This window comes from Pelophylax lessonae (assembly GCF_965119305.1).
Source record: "Pelophylax lessonae genome assembly, chromosome: 4".
Lineage (NCBI taxonomy): Eukaryota > Metazoa > Chordata > Amphibia > Anura > Ranidae > Pelophylax > Pelophylax lessonae.
This window is the reverse complement of record NC_138771.1, coordinates 142982708-143002087: the sequence shown is the minus strand read 5'-3', so window position 1 is coordinate 143002087 and position 19380 is coordinate 142982708. Positions and strand designations below refer to the sequence as shown.

The 19380-nt window shown below is 43.3% G+C and overlaps 1 protein-coding gene across 5 annotated transcripts in view; it reads right to left on the bottom strand.

Moving 5' to 3' along the window:
* Positions 1-19380, bottom strand: part of SHANK3 (SH3 and multiple ankyrin repeat domains 3) — a 669097-nt gene that overhangs the window by 381537 nt on the left and 268180 nt on the right. For all 5 annotated transcript variants that reach the window (XM_082255276.1, XM_082255279.1, XM_082255275.1 and 2 more), the window contains exons 4-5: positions 7157-7360; positions 672-743 (exon numbers count right to left, since the gene is read on the bottom strand). In XM_082255276.1, coding sequence (XP_082111402.1) covers positions 672-743; positions 7157-7360 — 276 coding nt within the window. The remainder of the gene's footprint in view (positions 1-671; positions 744-7156; positions 7361-19380) is intronic.

Here is a 19380-nt window from a genome sequence, read left to right as displayed (position 1 = left end):
AAAAATACAGCACGCTTAGCCTCCATTTACATTAGGTCGCTCCGACTTAGGGGGCGACCTGTGAAGTCGCGTGCAGCGCGACTTCGGCTCGACTTGCACGGACTTCACATAATGGAAGTCAATGCAAGTCGCCTCCAGGTCGCCCCGAATTAGTACAGGACCCTTTTTCTAAGTTGGAGCGACTTGCGTCGCTCCTATTAGAACGGCTCCTTTACTACACAATGGGAGCGCGAGGACCGCGACTTGTCAGGCTGACAAGTCGCGGTCCAAGTCGTACCAGTGTGAATGCGGTCTTAAAGAATCAGAGAACTGTGGTTTTCAAATGTCCTTAGCACTTTCCTGGCTTTTGAATGGAAATTCAGAAACAAATCAATCTAATCTGTCAAAGTCATGTGACCAGCCCCTCTTCCAATCATGGAGTTCTCACAGCTGCCTTAAGCAGGGGAACTCCATTATTTACAGCGGTCTGCATTTAATGAATGGACCTTAAAACAAAGTCTGCAGTTTTACACCGCAGTATATAGCGGGGAAAGCATAACAATTTTCTCACTCCATTATAAATGTCACCCATGGTGCTTCTAAATCAGACTTGCATAGCATTGATACATAAAATAAAAATTCCATTGATCTCTGTAGAGTTTCTACCATTAAAAATGATTATTTCCACTTACTTTGGTGTGAAGTTTTGCAAACTGTTTGTCATCCAGTAACGTTTGTGTATAAACTCTTCTTTTATAGCGAAACTGAGGATAGAAAATGTCAGTTAAGAGTTAGAATAGTACAATGATACACTAGGAGTTATTTACTAAAACTAGAAAGTACAAAATCTGGTGCAGCTCTGCATGGAGACCAATCGGCTTCCAGGTTTTATTGCCAAAACTTTACTGAACAAACTGAAGTTAGAAGCCAATTGGCTGCTATGCACAGCTGTACTAGATTCCGAGTGCTCCAGTTTAGTAAATCAATCCCACTATCTGCTGTTAAGTACTCTACACTTTCCCCACTCTCTCCCAATAAACTTTCTGCACTTGAACTAAATTGCAAAGTATTGTCTTTATTGATGAACATCTGTTGTGGTGTACTATGCAACATATTTCTTTGCCGTGGAAAAAAAATGGATTTTTGTCTTACCGTAAAATCCTTTTCTCTGAGGTTCACTGACAGACACAGCCCCGTGTCTTCTAGACCCTTGGGCTTATTATGCTGTTCTCTCTTCAGGAGCAGGACTAAGCGGAAACAATTTTGGCTACGCCCCTGAGGCCGTCCCAGGGGGTATTACCATAATTTCCTGCTATTGGACTTCAGTTTGTAACAAGCATTATCAAAAGAATACATAACTAAACCCAACAGAGGGGCGGGTGCTGTGTCCGTCAGTGAACCTCTGACAAAAGGATTTCACGGTAAGACAAATATCCAGTTTTCCCTTTCGTTCACTGACAGACACAGCTCCATGTCTTCTAGACACTTGGGATGTCCCAAAGCAGTATCAACATGAGGGGTGGAAAAAACACAGTAATACATCTAATACCCAACAAGGCTAAACATAGCCAACCAGGTAAAAACAGGAGCTCAACCAGGAACAACTGGAGCTCACCACCAGGAAAAAAGTACACCCTCTCGAGGCAGGAGCCTCTGCAACCGCAGCCTGAAAAACTTTGTGGCCAAAAGCAGCACCTGAAGATGCAAGCACATCCACCTTATAAAACTTGTGAATGTGTGTACAGACAACCATGTAGCCGCCTTGCACACCTGAACCACTGACGCCTGATGACGGAAGGCCGACTGTTGGACAACAGGAGCCGAATTGTTTCCTGCATCTTCAGAAGTTTCACCTGTGGAAGAAACACCCGGGCCGATGCTGAATCCAGCGTCAGACCCAAGTAGTCCAGCTTGGTGGACGGAGTCAAAGCTGATTTTTGAAAATTCAGTGTCCACTCGAACTCATGCAGAGTTCATACAGTAATGTCTAGAAGTCGACTTCTAGAGCCGAAGGAGACTGCACACAAAAGCAGATCATCCAGGTAACCTAGTACTGTTATCCCCTTCTGCCGAAGTGAGACCAAAGGGTAACGCCATGAATTTATAATGCTCCTCGCCCACGGCAAAACTAAGAAAATGCTGGTGCCCGACATATATTAAAATATGAAGGTAAGCATCCTTGAGATCTATATAAACCGTAAAATCCCCCTGATTAAGGAAAGCTACTACCATGCATATGCACTCCATCCAAAATTTCTGAACCTCCACAAACTGGTTCAGAGCCTTGTGATACAAGATCGGGCGAACCTTGCCTCCCTTCCTGGGAACGGCAAACTGATTTGAATAAAAACCTTGAAAACATTCCGACTCTGGAACCGGCACCACGACTCCTTGTGCGAACAGGTCCTGCACTGCCCCATAGAAGCCCTGCAGCCGATTGTGAGACAGGCATAGGTTGGAAGGAAAGAACCTTGCCAGAGGCAAGGATCGAAACTCGTTCTTGTAGCATAACTGAATCAACTCATGGACTCATTTGTCCTGAATGAGCAAGGTTCAAGGGTCCGGAAAGAAGCGAAGGCGTCCCCCCAACCCAGAAGCGGGTGAAGGCGCCCCTTCAGGCTGGAAAAGGCTTGTCTGTAGTAGTGCAGTAGTGCCCGCTTTTGACTTACCATTCCAGGGGCTCTTGGAGCCTCCCGTGAAGTTATGGGTGGATCTCAAGCCCTTTTCCTGTGATCCAGACGGACGAAAAGGCAGTTTATGAGCCGAGAAAAAAGGACCACGTTTACGATGAGGTTCCTTGCCCTTAGCCACCTGCGGAAGTAAAGTACTCTTACCCCCCGTAAGGCCCCCCCCCCCCCCGCAGTACAAAGAATGCAGGAACCCCTAAAAAAAGGTCCGCCAGTGGCACATTTCCACCTCCCACCGGCCCAACACCAATTCAGCCCCCCAAGCTCAAAAAATGCCCGAACATCCCAAACGGGGACTAGGGGAGGGGACAGGTGAGGATGACCAATGCAGGGGGAACCCCGCTAGGGAGTGGGGGGAAAAAACGTGAGAGGAGAAAGGACACAGGGGGGGCTAATATCCCCAGGGAGGGCCTGTGATCACCCCAGCAATTCCCAGGGAGAAGAGGGGTGACACTACTCACCACACCTTGGCATCAGGCGGGCACCACTCTCGGCAGTCCACTGCATCATCTTGGAATGGGGGTGCTGTGGGCAGAGGTACGCTGCGACTCTGATCGTGACTGCTGTCGTGACCAGGGCTATGCGACCTCGTGAGGTGTTTCACTCGCTGGCCAGCCCCCGTCCAGTGGGGTTATGTCGCGGCCAACCTAGCGCGGAGCCAATAGTTGGGTCGTGCTCACAGGCCAGACTGGGAAGACCATAAGGATCTAGGATATCCAGAGCGTCTCCCAGTCCAGCTGCTGGTTGTAGTTCACACAGGAACAGGTTGATTGTAGTTCACACAGGAACAGAAAATAACAAAGAGAAAGAACAAAATTCCATTTAAAAAGGAAAAAATGCCAGGACCACAGATCCCAGCAGGGAGCCAGGTCCTTACTCCTGACTAGGCAGAAAAAGACTGAAGTCCTATAGCAGGAAGTGATGATATACCTCCTAGGACTGCCTCAGGGGCGTAGCCAAAATTGTTTCCGCCTAGTCCTACTCCTGGAGAGAGAGCAGCATAAGCCCAAGGCTCCAGAAGAAATGGAGCTGTGTCCGTCAGTGAACGAAAGAGAAAAGGCATTTTGTAAAGCAAGTTACTCAACTAGTTACATGTGTATGATGTCTGCAGGCATCTGCTTCTTTTTGGTAAGGTACCTTCTGATTTTGTTGTTTTTCTCATGTGAAGTGATCTGAACTAATCATATTTTCTGTACTATTAACTTTGTTTTCTCTCAAGCAGTTTTCCCCAGGCGTACTTGATTTTTCAGATGAGTTTCATGCATTGTGTATATCTTTGTGCTTAACCTGTAAATAACTAAGTCAAACCTCAGTCTTTGGAAGCAGCCCAATCTTAGAAATGTCATTGTGTGCTAGATACATTTATACCTACTCAAGTTAGGCTGACCATACATTATACAATTCTCTTATACAATTTTCCTTTAGATTTACTAAAACCATATAATATGAGGTCACACCTAAACACTTTCAATTGGTATGCCTTTTGCACTACATGAGGTATGAAGGTAAATCTAAAAGAAATTGAATAAGAAAATTGTATAATGTATGGCCAGCTTTAATCTTTCATGGTCTTTGATTTACAGGGCTTCTTTTGGAAGCCTTCAATGTACAAGTAAAGGCACAATAAGTATTAATAAGCAGTAGCCTATAGTAAACCAACACGTTTTAGATTAAATCAGTATACAGTATCATTTGTATCCCTGTGAGAAGTAATTTGTATTTTTTCGCCATGGGATATTACACTACAAATACTGCTATTTTACTCATTAATGTGAATTTCATAGGTCCCTGTGCCTTTTAATTCATAGACTAAATAAAACAATAACAGCTAAACATATGTTTCATCAAAGACATTTATACAAAGGCCAATTATTATCCAGATTGTTAAAAAATTCCCTGATCAATCAGCAATCGGCACATAAATGGAGTGAACCATCTGTTTCTCACTCAATCAATAACCACTTGAACATCAAGGATAGATAAAAAATCCAGCAGACATGTATTTTACTTCTATTTGCATGATTTGGAAGTTCTGTTCTAATTGTGAAGATCTGAATCTACGCTATCTTGTCATATATGTATATAGTAAAACAGTGGTCTCAAAACTGCGGCCCAAGGGCCAGATGCAGTCCTTTGCCTATCTTTATTTGGCCCTTGGAGACCTAACCGACACCAATAATATAGCATATTTCCTGCCACTGAAACCAACAATGGGGTACTATTTCTCCCACTGACACCAACGATAGGATACTGTTTCTCCAACTGACACCAACAATGGGGCACTATTCTTCCCACTGACACCAACCATAGAACACTGTTTCTCCCACTGACACCAACAATGGGGCACTATTCCTCACACAGACACCAACGATAGTACACTGTTTCTCCCAATTACCCCAACAATGGGGCACTATTCCTCCTACTGACACTAATGATGGGACATTGGGTTTGAAACATCTGGTGCAGCTCTGCATAGAAACCAATCCCCACTGTTCCTCTCCCTGACACCAACAACAGGACACTATTCCTCCCACTGAAACTAACAATGGGCACTGTTCCTCCCCCTGACACCAACAACAGGACACTACTCCTACCACTGAAACTAACAATGGATACTGTTCGTCCCACTGACACCAACAATGGGACACTATTCCTCCGACTGAAATTAACAATGGACACTGTCCCTCCAACTGACACCAACAATGGGCCACTATTCCTCCTACTGTAACTAACAATGGACACTCTTCTTCCTGCTAACACCAACTATGAGGGCCTATTCCTCCCACTGAAATTAACAATTGACACTGTTCTTCCTGCTGACACCAACAATAGGGCACTATTCCTCCCACTGAAACTAACAATGGACACTGTTCCTCCAACTGTCACTAGCAATGGGTCACTATTCCTCTTACTGAAACCAACAATATGATACTGTTCATTCCACTGACACCAACGATATGGCACTATTCCTACCCCTAATACCAAAGATGGGGCATTGTTTACTCCCACTGATGCCAGGAGATTTTTCTACTCCCACTGGTCACCATAAAGTCCAAAGAACAATAAACTGGCCCTTTGTTTAAAAAGTTTGTAGACCCCTGCAGTAAAAATCACGTCACTTGAATTTGACCTGAGACAGTATGTCCTAGATTTGAGACAATCCTAGATCTGTCTTATCTTGTTATATGAGTGTGCAGTAAAGAATCAACCACTTGAATATGATGCAAGACAAGAGATCCAATCCTGGGTCTGAATTGATGTGTATGAATATATGTATGTACAGGAAAAAATCAGTCCACCCAAAGTTGACTTGTGACAGGTGATCCAGTCTTATATCTGAACCTGCCCTATCTAGCCATGTGTGTAGAGTAAAGGTGGACATAAATTCTACAATTTTCTTTTACAAACTCTGTAAAATCTCCTTTAGATTTACCTTTGACTAGTGTAAGGGCCTGCTTGATTATATTTAAATTAAAAGTGTTGTTTAAGTTTGACCTCATATAATATGTTTTTTGGTAAATCTAAAGGAAATTTGAATAATATATGGCCAGCCTAAAGTATCATCCCACATGAAGCTGATTTAGTTCTGGTTATCCAATCCTAGATACATGGCTACCACAAGAGATCAGGCCACTTGAACCCGACTTAAACCACACAATTCAACCATAGGCTGGCTTTAGCATGGGTATGCTCTCGACCAGAGTTCTTAAAATGGGCCACATCCCTTGGTAATGCAAAAATTGGGAAATTCCCCTAGAATGGGATTTTTTAGGCCCAAAAGACTAAATAAATATAATGAAATTACTCATATTTTATTAAACAAAAATGTACAAAAGCGTCATGTATTCCATGCACAGTCAACCATGTAAGTGTTCTAGTACATATGAAAAAAACCTTTTCTGTTCAAACCATTTCTTTGTCATATGGATTGTTAAAATTGTATCTTTTGGATTAAATATACTATGTTCTGATCACATTTTATGTTAACAGAATATTATTCAGAACCACCCCTGAGGAAGAAGATTTAAAGTCTTCGAAGCGCGTTGGGTTTCGGTCTCTGTATTGTATGGTTGGATACTGTGATGATATTTGTTGCTTGCATTTGTTTTTTAAAACTTTATATCTTTTGTACATTTTTGTTTAATAAAATATGAGTAATTTCATTATATTTATTTAGTCTTTTGTGCCTAAAAAATCCCATTCTAGGGGAATTTCCCAATTTTTGCATAGGCTGGCTTTAGGGAGTAATGTTTACCTAGGCTTTATTTTAACGCTGTGCGCCATGGACTGCATGTCTTTATAAGAATGCTTTTTTTAATGACAAGAAACTCTCCAACACTGAGGCTACTTTTATCTGTTGTCTTTAAACATGATTGTGTGAGAACAGCCTAACCTCAAGCGGTGACACTGATACTCTTATGTATCATTTTCCGTATCCTGCATCCTCCCATCTACAAAACATAAAAGCAGAAGTTAAATCACAGTGTTACCTCTAGGTAGGGTACAGGTGTGGCCAGAGAAGGTGGGTATTCCCGTAGCAGTCGTTCTTCGTCAAGGAATTTCCCAGCTCTGCCATTAAAAGCTGGCTGGAAGAGCCCATAATTTAGAACGTCCTTCAGGCTGTGGTTGAGAGTGCACAGGATGCGCTGCTTGGACACCCAAACTGGAGCATCAGGATTGAGCCGGAGGCACTTCTGAGGGCCATACAAAAAAAAGACAAATAGTTGAGTCAGATTTTCGTAGGATAAATATAAAGACATGTATGTGCAAACACAGCAAGCATTATAATGGCATTTGCCAGAATTGTTCATTTGTAGCCTGACTTAACATATAGACAGTAGACATGACCATGGTTTTTGATCTTAACCCTAGATTTATCAAATTCCTTCTTAAACTTTTAAATAGTTAAAAGATATGAACCCACTTTTGTACAGGACTCCGTATATCCATCTTGTTTTTATGTTTCTCCTGCATAATAATGAGCAGGCAGTTTAAGTATGTCACAGATAATAAGCGTTCATTCATTCTTTGTACTAGTTAAAGAACGATGACCCCTCTTAGACCTGTACAAAATCATTGATGAATTACTGTTAAAGATTTGGAACCTGTAATTCTGCCATCAGAGTAGTGTCACAGTGCCTGTCAAGACTAATAATAGGTCTCTGGTATGTAACATATCTTATATCTTTTAACCACTTCATTTACTTAACCTGATATGCAATTTTTTTTTTAAATAACAAACATGATATTCTTACCTGCTCTGTGTAATGGCTTTGCACAGAGTAGCCCCAATCCTCCTCTTCTCGGGTCCCCCGCTGGTGCTTCTGGCCCCTCCCTCCTGCCAAGTGCCCCTACAGAAAACAGCTTGCTGTGGGGGCGCCCAAGCAGGCTCGCTCCTGAGCTGCTGCTCTGCGTATCCATTCAGACACAGAGCCATGCCTCAGCCCCGCCCCCTCTCTCTTCTCATTGGCTCACTAGCTGTGATTGACAGCAGCGGGAGCCAATGGTTCCCATTGCTGTCTCAGCAATTGAGGAAGTTGAGTCCCCAGAGAGCCAAGGTTTTCGTGCACATCGCTGGATCACGATGGGGCTCAGGTAAGTATTGGGGGGCTGCTGCACACAGAAGGTTTTTTTACCTTCATGCCTTTAGAACCACTTTAAGCCTGAGCCAGCCTCTCCTGTCCCCTCCACAGCCCAGCACTCCAGTGAGCACTTGCGAGGCGGAGCAGAGAGGCGGGTGACTGACAGTCGCTAGCTCTCTGCAGCCTGAATACTGAGAGCTGAGTGATCAGAAGTGTTTGATCAGTCTATTCTGAGTCTGGAGCCGGCAGGGACAGATGAGGGGGGGGGGGGGGGAGGTAAGTTGAATTTGTTTTTTTTTTCAGGAATCCCATAAGGAATGATTTACTAAAGGCAAAAATGATAGTTCACTTTGCAAGGGGCATTGCACTGTGCAAGGTAATTTTCCCCAGAGCTCAGTGAGTGAGATGAAGCACTGATAATGTCCATCATCCATTCATTGTCAAGCAAAAATGTGTTTATATATTTTTTTTCATTTCTAGGAATTCTTTACAAAGTGAAATTTCACCACATTTATTAGGCTCTAGGGGAAAATTCCCTTGCAAAGTGAACAGCAAATTTGCTTTTAGTAAATCAATATCATCAGCCTGCTGCAGACAATAGCCTAAGAGATCAAACTGCAACATTATAACTTTGTAACAAAGTGAGACACAAGTTAAAGAAGGGGTTTTCAAACGATGGGCCTCCAGTTGTTCAAGGACTACAATTACCATCATGCCTAGTCATGTCTGTGAATGTCAGAGTTTTACAATGCCTCATGGTATGTGTACTGTAGTTCCGCAACAGCTGGAGGGCCATAGTTTAAGGATCCCTGAGTTAAAGGATAAGTTCACCTGTGGGAACATGTTACATGTTCCACCTGTTTTTAGGGTCGCTGCCCGCTCCAACACAACGCCTCAAGTGATATAAGCCAGGATATTGTCCCCCTGCTCACTGTCACTATTTAAAAAAAAAAAAAAAAAAAACACGATCGTGCAGGGCTTCTCCTGCCCCGGTGGCATCATTCACTCAAAGTTCAGTGAATGGGAAACTTCAAGTGCCGTCAGCCATTTTTTTGAGTTTTTCAGTGTTTTAGGCTTCTATCAGAGTTAGAGAGTTTTTACAGCTGAAAAACCCCTCTCAAAACTCACTAATCCTGTTGTTTTTTTCCAGCTAGAAAACACCCCTGCCAAAAACTGCTGATAACAGCCTATGTGTGCATGGACACATAGGATAACATACTGGGGAGTTTACTGGCTGCAGAAAAAAACATCTGACGCCAAAAACAGCAGCTGTAAAAATGTTCAGTCTGCATGAGTGTTAGGCCATGTTCACACAGGCGTGCTATACTGTACGCCCATGTGATGGCTTTGTTTGCCCATAGGGGGATGCACCGGTGTTCCATGCATCCCCATGCAGGCAGTCCCATTCATGTCAATAAGAACAGTTGTGTGCATACTGTCTGCCTTCCATTGCTGTTTTATCCCAATAGACATCACTGGGATGGCTTGCATAGAGATGCATGGAATACTTGTGCATCCTCATGCAGGAAAATATGACACTCGCATGGGCGTACGGTATAGTACACCCGTGTGAATGAGGCTTTGCCCTTTCCAATTATTTAGCATGCATGCACCTAATAGAAAAAAAAAAATGCCCGATGTCAGGTCCACTTTAAGTGAGGAGGTTCATGTTTAAGTGCAATTGTTGGTGAGGAAGAATGACAGCAACACCGTCACATAATCAGAAAAGGTTATGAGCATTTCTCATAGCAAAAGCTTATGTTCTTTCAATATTTAATAGATTGTTTTCTAGAGTGTTGCTATCTCTATCCTGTATTCCCTCATTGCCTCTCCCAGTAGTACCATGATAGACACACAAGACATCACCAGGACAAAAAAAGGGCTCATTCTGACAGGTGTTGTCTTTCTGTGCTTGCCATGGCTTTGACCTGCTATGCGTTGTCCTGCATTTCAATGTCCTTTTGAGGTGAATTCGAACTGCAATCGAAAGCAGGTCTAATGCAACATTTTCTTGTCAAATGCTGCATTTCCCATTCAAACATTGTCGTTTGCGGTCGAATAGCAAACATGGCTTCCACAGATATAAACCAGCGACTGGGAATCTCCCCACATGGGGTGTTTTTATTGGTGGTAGTTTGCAGAAATAGAAGATTGCTGCCCACAGCCACATTATTGTTTTAGCACCCACATTCAATAACACAATCTCATGACAGTTCCTAAACCAGTTTCCACAGCTTTGCAAGCTTTTAACTACATAATGAAGGCCCCTTCAACCTGCTTTAGGAAGCATGCCATTACTGTGGGTGTGAACATAAAAGGGAGGGAAAGTAGCTCCCTTAGGATTGGCTACAAAGACCTGAGGTGGCTGGATGCAGCCTGAACTCTAGAAACAGGCTACACTGGGGCACGTCCAACTGCTCTGAGGAGATTCAGCTTTCCCAAGAGTTGCCCACCCCCTGCAAATTTTGGCACCGCTTTATTGGCGGTTGTAACCTTGCCAGCAATTGATGTTGCTATATGGGCCATGCCCTCAAATTAAATTCTGGAACAGTCTAATGCCTATCTGACACTGACGGTGAGGACAGGCCTCGTAGACTTTGTGAGTTTATGTTTTATGGGTGCTCACAATATAACTGTGACTGGCATTGTTGTTTGGATAGTTCAATAAAGCTGTGGCCTTGCCCCATTTCCAACTTAATCAGCTTTTGGGTCTTTTAACCACTTAAGCCCCGGAAGATTGTACCCCCTTCCTGACCAGGGGGTTTTTTGCGATTTTTTACTGCGTGACTTTAACGGACAATTGCGCGGTCGTGCGATGCTGTACCTAAACAAATTTCACGTCCTTTTTTTCCCACAAACAGAGCTTTCTTTTGGTGCTATTTGGTCACCTGTGCAATTTTTTGATCATGCGCTATAAACAAAAAAAGAGCGTAAATTTTGCAAAAATAACAATATTTTTCACTTTTTTTATATGAAATTCCCCCCCAAAAAAATGTAAAAATCAAAATTTTTTAACATTTTCGGCCAATTTGTTTTATGCTACATATGTTTGGTAAAAAAAAAATCGCAAAAAGCGTATTTTGATTGGTTTGCGCAAAAGTTATCGCGTTTACTAACAAAGAGAAAGATTTTTGTCATTTTTGGTGTTTTTTTTTTTAACGAGTAATGGCGGCGATCTGCGATTTTTTTTTTTTGCAGTACTGCTACATTGCGGCAGACAGATCGGACCATTGACTGACATTTTTGACAATTTTGGGGGTACCAGTGACATTACTGCAGTAATCAGTGCTATACATATGCACTGTTACTGTAAAAATGACACTGGCAGGGAAGGGGTTAACTGTATTGGAGAGGGAGGGGTTAAGTGTGTCCTAGGGGCGTGTTTCTAACTGTAGTGGGACAGGTCTCCTATTGTAAAAACAGAGATCAACGGTTCTACATAGTAGAACCGTCTGATCTCCATTTTTACACAGGGGAGAATGACAGGCGGCTTGTTTACATAAGCCGCCCGCCTTTCTCCCGTTCTACCGACGATCGCAGTGTGACCGGCGGACATCGGGTCTGCCGGTCACACGCCCGGACTCCTCTGTGAAGGAGCCGAAACCCGGTGACAGGCTAGCGACGTAGACCTACGTCACTCTGCCTGGCCGGGGCTGACTGCCGCAGTAAATATACTGTGCGCAGTCGGCAAGCGGTTAAGGGGGCAAGGTATTGGTTTACTAGTTGGTCATAAATGAGCGCATGCTTCTCAGCAGTCAAGAAGCTGTACTCCTAGACAAGACAGATGACCAATAAACAGTGAGGAAGCTGCATAATTGGAAAGCTGGTCATAAACTAGCAGATTTTCAAATAAAAGTTCAAATATTTTTACAAAGTTGTACAAAAAAAAAACTTTATTTAAACTTTGCTTATTTGATGAATGTTGTTCAAAATTACTTTAAAATATTGCTTGCTTTTACCATTCAATATTGGAATGAATGTAATTTTCCTAATGAAAACCACATACAGTTAGAAATGTGTTCCAGAAAAAAAATTTCCATCATGTTCCTTAGAATCTTCTGGTCACTGTGGTGGAAAACAAATGTCAATGTGACTTCACCAACGATTAGGAAACTGAACAAACAAACTAATTTTTTTTTTTTTTAATGAAATACTACTAGTGTATACCCAGCTTTAAAGTGGTTCTTTTAAAGTTTTTTTTTCACCTAAAACATTTTATGAATTAAGGAAAAAAAAATGCAAGTACACTCACCACCCCCAATACATACCTGAGCCAAATCTTGATTCATCGCTGTGCACAAGAGCAGTGGGTCTCTCTGCTCCCTCACTCCCTATAGGCCACTGGCTCCTGCTGCTGTCAATCACAGTCAGTGAGAAAAGAGTGTGTGGGGGTGAGCCACATTCTGTGTGTAAATGGACACACAGAGCACAGCTCGGGAGCAAGCCCATATGAGTGCCCTCACAGCAAGCAAGTTGCTAGGGGGCACAGAGCAGGGAGGATGTGCCAGGAGCACCAGTGGGGGATCTTAACAAAACCATTACACAGAGCAGGTAATCATAGCATCTTTGTTTTTTAAATAAATAGAATTTGAACTTTTACAATCATATTAAGCTACAAGAACTCTTGACTAGATGTATAAATAGATCTCTAAATGGCTCTTAGCTATCTTCAGTGAAGCTTTAGGCAGACACTAGGCAGATGCAGCAGTACACGTTGTCTGAATACTTGCTTAATTACAGTACATGCTTTCTATGAAAGTAATTTATATAACTTCATTGAAATGTTTAGAGATTCCACAATGAACCTTTGTATTTGCTTTATAGGAGAAGTACAGCCAAAGCTTGTTTCATTGAGGAATCCTGTGGATCACAAGAGCGCAGATCTGCACTCCGGTGACCCATTTTCAGCAGACAGCAGGCTGAAGCCCACTGTCAGCTGGCATCGAAGAGCCGATCCATGCTCAGGAAAGAGCGTGACCATATGGTCGGGATCCGCCCACATGCCTGGACCGGCACCCACTGAGAGCCTGAGCCGGCCACTCCTGCCCCCTCCAAAGCCCAGCGTTTCAGGGAGCACAGGGGGTGGGGGGCAGAGCAGAGACTGACAGTCACCAGCTCTTTGCTCAGAGAGCACTGAGAACCAAGCGATCAGCGGTGTTTGATTGCTCGGTTCTCAGCCTTAGCGGAAAGATGCAGCAACGGTTACCACCTAGGTAAGTATAATAAAAAATAAAAAAAATCCCATCTTTTAACTTTTCACATGTATTTTTGCCCTTCAGTAATGCAGTGCTCTTAGGAGTGCCAAAAGCTAAGCATGGTAACAAGGTGCACTCACACATAAAGTAAAAGCGGAGCTGCACCCAAAAGGGGAAGCTCTGCTTGTCTGCCTCCGCTGCCACATTTGGAACCTTGAACCTGGAGGTACCCGCTCCCACTTTCAGCTCAACTCGCCACAGCAAGAAGTTCAGCTCCCCTCCCTCCCCCGTAGCCGGCCCAATCACAAAGGGCAGAGCGCTTTCCGCATGCGCAGTGGGAGTCTGGTTGTAAAGCCGCAAGGCTTCACTGATGGTTTCCCTTAGTCAGGATAGACCAATGAAGATTGCCCTTAGTCAGGATAGACCAATTGAAGAGTCGTTCGGGAGAGATCACTGCTGGATGCCTGGACAAGTAAGCGCCGCAATATTAAAAGTCAGGAGCTACAGCATTTGTATTTGTATTTGATTTTGTATTTGTTTTTTGGGGGGAGCCTGGAGCTCCTCTTTAAATATTTAGATTGTATTTCATTTCATTTGAATGGGCTGAAATCGCAACAAAAAGAGAAGAAAGTAATGCATGTACTACTTTAAAAATAAAACATGCCCCACCAAGTCGCATGGTACTGCGGTAACATGCGATCTGGTGCCCGCAAACTCACTGCATTTGCAATCTGCTTATAGGATGCCATTTACATTACATTGACACCCACAGTAGATTGCAAAGGCAGTGCATTTTGACATTGGATCAGGAAACGTGAATGGAACACGCCTTTCCTGCACCATATTCTAGTGTGAGCCAGCCCTGAGTCATTCTCTTACAGGCTTCTGCCTGGCAATCAACTGTTCAGCTGGGTAATGAACTGGTCTAGACCACACACACCTTTAGGAGCAGGTTACACCCATATTTAAGGTGTAACATGTAACATGCTCCTATGTATCCCCCTCCTGCTGCCAGCGCTACCCTCTCAGTGATAGCGGGTGGGGGATCCTCTCCCTGTACCCGCAGTCACTTTTTGGAAATAGTTCAGCGGTGCAGGGCTCCACCCACACCGGCGCAATATTCATTCACAGAGATTTGTGAATGAAAAAACTACAAATACCATCTTCCACTGTGGCAAACAGACCTGTAGTTTGAATGGGCTGTGAGTGTGCTGCTCGGCATGATTGTAGTTCATTCTTTCTCCCTCTAGCTTTGTAACTATAAGCCCGTAGGGGGATACGGCACAAAACTAGAAGAAGAACCTGACATTGCATCAACGATCTGCTGACCATGGGTGCAATGGTCTACAGGCACCAGTAGACAAACAAAAAATAAATAAATGCAAATATTTTTACCTTCAATAATATCTGCATTTATTCGTTTTTTTAACTTTTAAGGTTAATATGCGCAAAACTTCTTATACACCTGTACAATGTTCCTGATAAAAGTATTCAGTACAGTCAGAATGTCAGGGCCACGAAAGAAAAAAATAGAGAAGTGGCCCCATGGGGTTGTAACCCCTAACGCCCATTTGTTTTATAAATAAATGTTACTCTTAGGCCCCGTTCACATACAAGCGACGCTACCTCGCACCGCGACCTCCGAGGTCGCGGTGCGAGCAGCGCGCCACGACCTCGGAGCGGCCGCCACGGACTTCATAACATTGAAGTCTATGGCGGTCGCCTCCTGGTCGCCCCAAAGAAGCTCCGGACCCTCTTTCTAAGTCGGAGCGACTTGTGTCGCTCCTATTAGAACAGGTCCACAGCTTCCCTATGGGAGGCGACCTACGGCAACCTGTGAGGCGACCAGGTCGCCTCACAGGTCGCCTTAGTGTGAACAGGGAATTAATGTCTTATAGACACTTAGCTGTCCAGGGAGCCCGCAATGTCAGCACCCCAGCCAATTTTCGGATCGGCTGCCGGGTGCTGCCACCGCCATTCACTTTAAGGCAGTGATGGGGAACCTTGGCACCCCAGATGTTTTGGAACTACATTTCCCATGATGCTCAAATACACTGCAGAGTGCATGAGCATCATGGGAAATGTAGTTCCAAAACATCTGGGGTACCAAGGTTTGCCATCACTGCTCTAAGGGAAACCAGCAATGAAGCCTTTTGGCTTCACAGCCAGTTCCCTACTGCGCATGCGCGAAGCGCACTGCACATTCTCACTGGCACGGCGGCGGGGGAAGGAGAAAGGGGATGGCGCTGTCTATGGGAAGTGGGGAAGGGTGCCTGTCAAACACAGGCCACAGTGCCACATTTGGCACCTTTCAGGGGGGGAAGCAGATGAGAGGAAGTTCCACTTTTGGGTGGAACTCCACTTTAAGTACATATCTCTCTATGGCTGCTTTGCTGGTTCTTTCTGTTTTGTTTCAGGTCACAAGCTGCCTGCTGTAGCTAGAGAGATTTACCCTAACTGCTAAGCACTGGATTGGTGACAACTCTTTTGGTGGGAAATATCTAGCCAATGAGTGTAACCTTTTACTTACATCCTCTCCTGTCACTGGGCGGAGTCAGCATTTACCTCAGGTCTGTCAGCTGGACTCACTGCTGGATTCTCCTCAGCCTTCTTTCTGGAACTTTTAACCCTCTCACCCCTTTGTTATCTCCCCTCGTCGCTGTCCACCTTTATGTGGGTAATGTCGCCCACTTTGGGGGTGGACAGTGGTTGTTATTTTGTTGGTATAAGATATTGCTGCTTGAGTCTTAGTGCTGCTTGAGTTGGTTAACAGCGATTCTGTTTGGTATTAAAGGTTAAAGTTAATTTCATAATTAAAATTGTTTTTAACCTGTGGCCTAAACTTTTCCACAATCCTTGTTGTGTGTTTATTTTATATTTTAGGTATGTTCTTATGGTATAATGGGTGTTAATGTGGTGTACAATCCCATAGACTTAGCTGAGACTGATCAAATGAGTTTAAAGCTAAACTTTAGGTACATGTAAGAAACCACCAATAAATGCAGTTATGTTTTTATAAAAATAATTAAAGCTGGACTCCAGGCACAACAACTTTCATTTAAATATATTCCCTAATAACCACAAAGAATATACATCCACTATATGTGTACTATATGTCTTTGCAAACTCATATATTACCTTTTAAAATGAACAGTGCCATCATTACTGTGCTGTACATAGCCTGTGCAGAGAGCAAAGCTGTGAGAGGCACCCATTAGCTAAACCCACTACAGGCTGCCTAGAAAAGACTACAGAAGGAGGCGGAGACAAGACCCGTCACCCTGCAGTCTCCTTCTGCAGGGTGACAGGTCTTGTCTCCGCCTCCTTCTGTAGTCTTTCTCTTCTGAGAGAAGCAGTGACCGGTCTATATTACAGGATGCTTCTGTACAGAGGCAGTTTCTCACTGGATTACTGCATTAGACATGTGCAGAAAGGAAAAATGTGTTTAGTTCCAGATAGATTCATTATGTTATTAATTTTGCTTCGAAGACTCGTTTCAGATTTTGTTTTGTTTCATTTATTTTGTTTTGTTTATTGATTTTCTAACGTATTCCACATTTTCAGATTAGTCAAAAAATGATCGACAGATTAGAATTCTGTGTGAAGAATAGCTAAGTGTTAACCACTTAAGGACCAGGCCCATTTCTGACACTTGTTGTTTACAAGTTAAAATCAGTATTTTTTGCAAGAAAACTACTTAGAACCCCCAAACATTATATATATATTTTTAGCAAAGACTCTGGAGAATAATATGGCGGTCATTGCAATATTTTTTGTCACGCGGTATTTGCGCAGCGGTCTTTCAAACGCCATTTTTTTGGAAAAATTATATTTCACTGCATTTAAAAAAAAAGTAAACAGCACACTTAGCCCATTTATTTGTATATTGTGAAAGATGATGTCACACTGAGTAAATAGATACCCAACCTGTTACGGTTTAAAATTTCGCACATCCACGGAATGGCGAAAAACTACGGTCAATAAAAATCTCCATAGGCGACGCTTTAAAAAATTTTAACGGTTACCATTTTAGAGTTAGAGAGTAGGTCTTTTTTTAAATTATTGCTCTGGCTCTGGCGATCCTGGCGGTACCTCAGATGTGTGGTTTGAACAGCGATTTTATTTGCGGGGGCGACTTCCGTATACGTTTTCTTTTGTGTACAAGTTTACAGCGGCGGGGGCTGTTAACATTTTTTTTTTCCTATTTATTTTATTTATTTTTTTAATTTTAGCACAGGTTTTTAAAAAAAAAGTCAAATCTGATCACTTTTATCGCTGTCACAAGCAATGTAAACATCCCTTGTGACAGCAATAGGCAGTGATAGGTACTCTTTATGGAGGGATTGGGGATCTAAAAGACCCTAGACCCCTCCACTACACTTCAATGTATTCAAAATGCCGAAAACTGCATTTTTGAATACAGTCACTTTTTAAATTCGGTGCCTTTAGCAGCTGAGGGACCCGGACGTGACGTCATGTACGCTGCCTCCGGGTTACGTCATCGGAGACCCGATCTAAGCCGCATCCGGTGGGATGAGTGACCCAGGCAGAGCTGCGGGAGGGGGCGTGTCGCCTCCCGCTCGCTGGGATAATAATCGAACGGCTCCCGAGCCGCATCGGTCGTTACTGCCTGAAAGCCGTCTGCCAGCTCTAAAAAATGGTACCGGGATGATGCCTCTAGCTGCAGGTATCAGCCCAGTACAACCACTTATTGCAGTCGATGTAGGACTACGTTGATTTGCAGTAAGTGGTTAAGGAGCAGGCAGGAAAGCCCTAAAGTGATTGTACAGGCAGAAGGTTTTTTTTATCTTAATGCATTCTATGCATTAAGACAAAAAGCCTTCTGTGTGTAGCAACCCCTCTCAGCCCCCCCCCCCCAAATACTTACCTGAGGTCCCTCTAGATCCAGTGATGTTGCAGGAGTGTCACGGCCGAGGACTCCCCTGCTAATTGGCAGTGACAGCAGTGCGGCACCATGGGCTCCTGTTGGTGTCAATCAAAGTCAGTTTGCCAATGAGGAGAGAAAGGGGCGGGGCCGGGCCGCGGCTCCATGTCTGAATGGACACAGGGAGCTGTGGCTTGGCTTGGGTGCCCCCATAACAAGCTGCTTGCTGTGGAGGCACTCAACAGGAGGGAAGAGCCAGAAGAACCGAAGAGGGACCCAGGAAGAGGAGCATCTTGGCTGCTCTGTGCAAAACTATGTTAAGTATAACATGTTTGTTATTTTTTATCGATTACTCATCATAAGAATACACATACCTCAAATTTCTGGACAATATTTGCTTCTCCTTGAGTTCTGCTTTAAATGCATTTTTAACTGAATTTAGTCTAAATACTAAAATCTGACTTGATTTCCTCCTCTTGTAATCTATTTTCAGGAGCATTCCGGCTGGGAGAGGGGGGAGCAGCACTTGGTACATGCACATGTGTTGACATGACGAGAGAACAGAGAGATGATAGGTCTATTGCAGCTCCTTCACAGTTGGGTCACCAGCCTGGAGCAGCGGTAATTTTGGCAGCAAATTTCGATTTAGTTTTAGTCATAGTCTTTTAACTAAAATGCCATTTTAGTTTTAGTCTTTTAACTAAAATGCCATTTTCGTTTAAGTAGTATTTTAGTCTTTTGACTAAAATGCCATTTTAGTTTTTGTCGTATTTTAGTCTTTTGACTAAAATGCTATTTTAGTTTTAGTCATATTTTAATCATCGGATTGTTTTAGTTTTAGACATATTGTTTCGGTCATATTTTAGTCGCCTAAAATATCTAGTATATTCTAGTCAACTTCAAATGGAATGGGTTTAGGTAAATTGTAATGCATTTTTTTTAACATTTCTCTAGAATTTCCAAACAAATTATATACTCCTGGAGTAAAAATCTAATAATATAAGGTTTGAACATGCACTACAGACACAGATTTAGAGCCGGTTCACACTGGG